This window comes from Engraulis encrasicolus, chromosome 4 (genome assembly GCF_034702125.1).
Source record: "Engraulis encrasicolus isolate BLACKSEA-1 chromosome 4, IST_EnEncr_1.0, whole genome shotgun sequence".
NCBI classification, from domain to species: domain Eukaryota; kingdom Metazoa; phylum Chordata; class Actinopteri; order Clupeiformes; family Engraulidae; genus Engraulis; species Engraulis encrasicolus.
The window spans coordinates 15,622,691-15,628,222 of NC_085860.1; the positions used below are offsets into that span (position 1 = coordinate 15,622,691).

The 5,532-nt window shown below is 44.0% G+C and overlaps 1 protein-coding gene across 1 annotated transcript; it reads left to right on the forward strand.

Moving 5' to 3' along the window:
* Positions 1-1,332: 1,332 nt before the first annotated feature.
* ifitm5 (interferon induced transmembrane protein 5) lies at positions 1,333-4,788 on the forward strand. Its single transcript, XM_063196781.1, has 2 exons — positions 1,333-1,755; positions 3,827-4,788. The coding sequence occupies exons 1-2, from the start codon at positions 1,558-1,560 to the stop codon at positions 4,061-4,063; spliced, it is 435 nt and encodes a 144-aa protein (XP_063052851.1). The 5' UTR covers positions 1,333-1,557; the 3' UTR covers positions 4,064-4,788.
* The last annotated feature ends 744 nt before the right edge of the window (positions 4,789-5,532 follow it).

Genomic DNA, 5,532 nt, shown 5'->3' on the forward strand with positions numbered 1-5,532 from the left:
CCGGCCCTTTGGTCAATATTCTAAAGCCAATGCGGCCCTCGGGCCAAAACAATTGCCCACCCCTGTACTACAGACAGTCTTTGTCAGTGACTTAACAAAGAACTTGATACATCTGACACGGTGTCTATAAGCCAGCGGCAAAGCTTAGGGTGGGGGCAAGTGGGGCTCATGCCCCATTGCCCCTGGGCCCAGGGACCTCCCATATTTGGTGGTGGGGCCCCTATCTGGTCCTTGGCAGGCTGTATGGGGCCCTATCATTGTTGTGCCTAGGGGCCCTATGTGTAATTGTTCCTCCACTGCTAGACATTCTACTTTCCTGGAAACATTTGATTCTATTCATGAATTTTGCAGACTTGCGTGTGTCTGTGTGTGTATTTCCCCAGTGAAAAAATTATGGATTGGCAATTTATGACATTTAAAGTCATTTGAGGATTATAACTACACTCTTGTTCCTCAGTTTACACAGAAATCACAGATTATGGCCACAAGGGGGCAGTGGTTACCATAGTTACTGCATCTCTTGGTAGTTATTAGTAGTGGTATTGGCTTTTATTAACCCTTCAGCGCACAGCCTATGTCATGACCTTACTGTCACCAAAATTGAAATGGCGTTGTCTTAATCTGTTACTTAAGGCTCTCTATAATACCATAGCAATGCTGTTATGATTATTTTCAGCAAATAGTGAATAGGCCCGCCGGCGACCCCATCTGCACTAAGACGCTCTGAACACATGCAGTACATTATGCATGACTGAACTTGGTCAATAATAATGTCAGGGTCTGTGATATACGTTCCCAGCAGTGAATGATGAAATAGATCCAGCATTAATAATCATATTCATGAGTGGCCCTCATTTGCACAGTGCTCTTGGAGGCCATGATGCTGCTGCCCCTCTCTACCCAATCTCACATTCTCCCTCTGTTGTAGACCTGCTAATGTGATATTTCATTGAACATACAAATCAATATAAATAAGACTAAATATTCTGACTCCACAACAGAAATTAGATTTTTCTATATAATCCCAGTTTCCTTTGGAATTAAATTTGTATTACCTAGTAGTGTACATAGTAGTTTACAACCTTTTGCAAACACTTTGCATCCCATGACATGACTTTCCAGAACAGCTAATCTGGGTTTCGAGTAACTGTGCCGGTAAACCAGAGAGCACCCACTCCAGAGAGGGGGAGAGAGAGAGAGGGGGGGGTGATCCACCCTCAGCCTCAGGAGACCGTACTGTACTGTAGGCCTGCTGCGCAGACCGAGCGGCATCCTGCCCTGCTCACCCTCTCATAGGCCTGACCACATAATCACTGGCCTCGCAGCCCTAGCCTGCACCCTCTCTGTCGCCACCCTTCAGCATCCGAATAAAAGCTGGGTGCAGGGTGGGGGGGGACCACTCGCCTGGATTGCCGTTGGAAGAGAGCAACAGAGACAGAACAAGAAGAAGAGAAGACAGTCCATCTGTGTTAACATCGTCAACAACGAGGATATTTTGACACCCACATCCACCCACACACATCCACCTACCCAGCTTACACACATTCGATCTGCAGGATGGACTACGGCTATTCGAACGACTGCACCCCGCTGACCAGCTGCAAGGCGGCCCGCAAGCCGGCCGGCTCCACGGTGGTGAACATGGGACACGCTCCGAAGAGGCCGCCCAAGGACTACCTGCTCTGGTCGCTATGCAACACCCTCTACGTCAACTTCTGCTGCCTGGGCTTCATGGCTCTCATCTACTCCATCAAGGTGAGGAAGGAGTGAGGAGGGGTCTCATGGGGGAATATTCTCTCTCTCTCTCTCTCTCTCTCTCTCTCTCTCTCTCTCTCTCTCTCTCTCTCTCTCTCTCTCTCTCTGGCATGGCTAGTTCAGAGATGTGAGGAGTGAACCGGGGTCGGGGGGGGGGGGGTTCTGTGTGTGGGTGTGTCTCTCTCTCTCTCTCTCTCTCTCTCTCTCTCTCTCTCTCTCTCTCTCTCTCTCTCTCTCTCTCTCTCTCTCTCTCTCTCTCTCTCTCTCTCTCTCACTATGCATGGAAATGTCACCTACTTTTCCAGGAGGCCTGGGGAAATAATGAGAATAACTCACTGTTACCGTTCTTCCAGATGTAGAATAGAATAGGACAGGACAGGACAGGACAGGACAGGACAGGACAGAATAGAATAGAATAGAATAGAATAGAATAGAATAGAATAGAATAGAATAGAATAGAATAGAATAGAGAATGTACAGCAATGAGGAAAGCACATGCAAAATGTGTTACACACTTCTGGCAGAGAGAAGTTTTGTGTTCCCATGCCCTCTCATTAGAAACGTCAATGTAAGTCGTCTACATGAAGGGACTGTATACCACAGGCTACAGCATCTGATTGTAAATGTGAATGGGGGAACATGGTGAACACAAGGCAGCCAGGGGATTGAGGAAAATCACTTCCTTTTAAAAATGGCACGGCAGGCACCCCAAATGAGAGGCGCTTGTACAGGTTTATAAATGGAGTAATTGGTAGGTAGCTAATGGTTGATTAGAGGCAGCCGAGGCGTTCTCCTTCCCCGCACTACAATAACACAACTCAGGCCTGAACGCACGGAGCCCTCAGGAGGAGGAAAATATAACTCCTCATGTAATTTCCCTGAGCTCTATTTATCATCACTCACTGGCTGCTGTGCTGCTCAGGGTGTACACTACAGTGTTGACATGGAACGGCCATTTTTGGATACTGTTTTTTTTATTTTTTAAACTGAACATATGTTTCCTTGGGTGCAGTTAAAATGCAGTATTGTAAGACTGACATGCAACACCCAGAGGCATGCACACAGACACAAACAGATGGATTTTGTACCAGTTCAACAGGTTTGCTGGGCTGATTGACGTCAAACTTATTTTGTCTTGGCATTAGACCAGTAGGCCCACAATAATTAGGCCTATTCATAATAATTCATCATACCTAATGCCTAGTGGGAGACCAGGAACCAAATAGAAATAAAAGTCTGAGTCAAACTGAGTTACATAGAGGTAGCCTGTTGTTTAACTGGACTTTATTCCAGTGAATGAGAAGCTACACTTGTGTTTTTTAAGAATGACAATCAATCAGTTCTGAGCTGACATCAGTAGTGTTGTTTTATCATCTGTGTGTGTGTCATCCATCTTCCTTTAGGTATATTGTGTTGTGTTGTCTGCCTAGTGTATGGACATAGCTCAGTGCATCATGTTTTCTCTGTTTGTGTCGTTCTTTTGTCTCTTTAAGCAAGGGACACACTTCTAAAGATACAACCTGGTAACATGATGATTGGCTAATCATATTCTGATGGAATCGTTGAAAAAAAGTTGTCTACAGCTAATCCAAGTTCTTGATAGAAATGTTATGTGATGAACAGTCTAAACATCATCCTATAAAATCATTGCCCGGGCATGTTGCTTAAAAAGTTGCCCTGTCTATCATCACCTTAAGTCCCTGGGAGACATCCCAGGAGTGGTGTGTGGTGTATATGTGAATAGCTCTTTTCCTAAATGAGATATATCCATTTTACAGAATGTTGGGAAATTGACATTTTTGTATTGGGCATTCCTTTGAATTGCATTGCAAAATGCATTTTATAGAGGTTTAAAAACTATGTTCTCAAAACATTTGAATGGCAAGAATTCACACATAGATGATAGGACTTCTTAGCAGTCAATTCCAATATTAAAATGCAAAATTGGTGGATATAGCGTTTTGGAAAGGAGCTCTTCATGTGTACAGTATATGTGTTAATAACGATCTATATAATAATGATCTGTGTGTATAATGACCTATGTGTGTGTGGTTCCCCCATCTCTTACCAGGCGAGGGACCAGAAGACCCTGGGGGACCTCCGCGCGGCGCAGGAGTGCTCGGACAAGGCCAAGTGGTACAACATCCTGGCGTCCGGCTGGAACCTTCTGCTGCCCCTCCTGGTCCTGGGGCTGCTGGCGCTGCTCCTGGTCCACCTGGGCACCACCGAGGGCTCCTTCGACTTCTTTGGGGAGGAGGGCTTCCAGACCTTCATCAACCTCTTCAACTTCGGCGGTGACTGGCACTGATGGGCAATAGTTGATTCATTCAGTCACAATCCAGTACCACATGATATTCCAAATGACTTAGTTTTTACCTGTCCACCCATTCAGATAGGTGAGTGGCTGGTTGAACGGTCACCTGGTTGAATTGGACAAGTAAAACATGGTCATTTGGAATATGGTGACGTTGGCGTGTGGTGCGTAGTGATGGTGGTCGTCATTCATGCCCATATCAAAATGAAAGCACATGACACAGCATACAGTGTGATTCAATGGATGAATAAACACACATACAGTACAGCACACATTCCATCTAGAATGTTTATATGTTGAAATATAAGTATTGTACATGGAATGTGTCTGTATGTGTACTTTTCCCCATATGAGGAAAATCAAAATTGGGCCACTTTTACGGTATGTGCCGTGTGTAGTCCGTATGAATCACTTTGTATTTATGTTTCATGTTTCTTACTTTCTTTTTATGGGTGATGAATATTGTGGTAGCAGTCCCAAACCAAACAACAAGCCGATGAACCTCGAACCTCCAACATCGGACCCCCCCTCCCCCCCCCCAAAAAAGCCTGCTGTATCTGCTGTTCCCCATACCCCTGACATCTACCTTCCTTTTTGAACAGTACATCCTTATTCTTAACTTCCTAAGTAACTTGATCATTAAGATATTACTGTATTGTTATTATTATTACTATTATTTTTAATTATTATAATTATTGCTCTGAGTCATTTTTGTAAAGCCTGGTATGACTTTCCTCGCTTTTCTTTTTGTGACTAAGACATGATCTATGTAAAATAAAATATTTAATGTCAAATTTGGAAAGTGAAATAGTTTGACTCTGATTTAATCTCCAAACTCGGTCAGTCATCAAGAGGATGTTCTTCTTCCACATGGACTTAAAGATGGACTAATTCCAACAAAATAATTTTTTGAATGATTTAAAATCACTACAGGATGAAGATTGTGACAGCTTGCAAACTGGGAATGTTTTAAACTGGACCTTCAAGTTCTCGGTTTTAAAACATGCCACGTTGTTGTCTACGTACGTCTTTTCCCCTTGCTTTTAGAGTATGTTTCAAACTTTGTATAAACACCGCCTTGGCTGCTGGGAAGGATATCCAGAAATACTCTTTCAAAAACACGTCCAAGAGAGAGGGAGAGGGACCTGGCTGGATCTGCCAGTCGGAAACTTGACCACGCTCAGCCTTGTCCATGTCTGTCTGTCTGTCTATCTGTCTGTCGGTCTGGAATGGACTAATTTGAATGTTTCTGGGATGTTCGGCGAGCCTTCAGGGGCCTATGCTACAAAGCTGGTTCAGGAGTAAACTAGGTGAGGGAGTCCTCATTTTCTTAAAGGGACACTATGCAGGAAATGGTCAAAAAAGGTACTGCAACTTTGCTGCTCATTGAAACTGGGCTGCCTATTGCCAAATTTGATCTTTACATGAAAGTTTACTAAGTAATAAACAAATATTTTCTAGTA

Excerpts from the sequence above, each read along its gene's own strand:
- ifitm5 (XM_063196781.1), top strand. The coding sequence starts at position 1,558 with ATGGACTACGGCTATTCGAACGACTGCACCCCGCTGACCAGCTGCAAG. Across the intron at positions 1,756-3,826 it reads CTCTCATCTACTCCATCAAG|GCGAGGGACCAGAAGACCCT; the intron begins GTGAGGAAGGAG and ends ATCTCTTACCAG.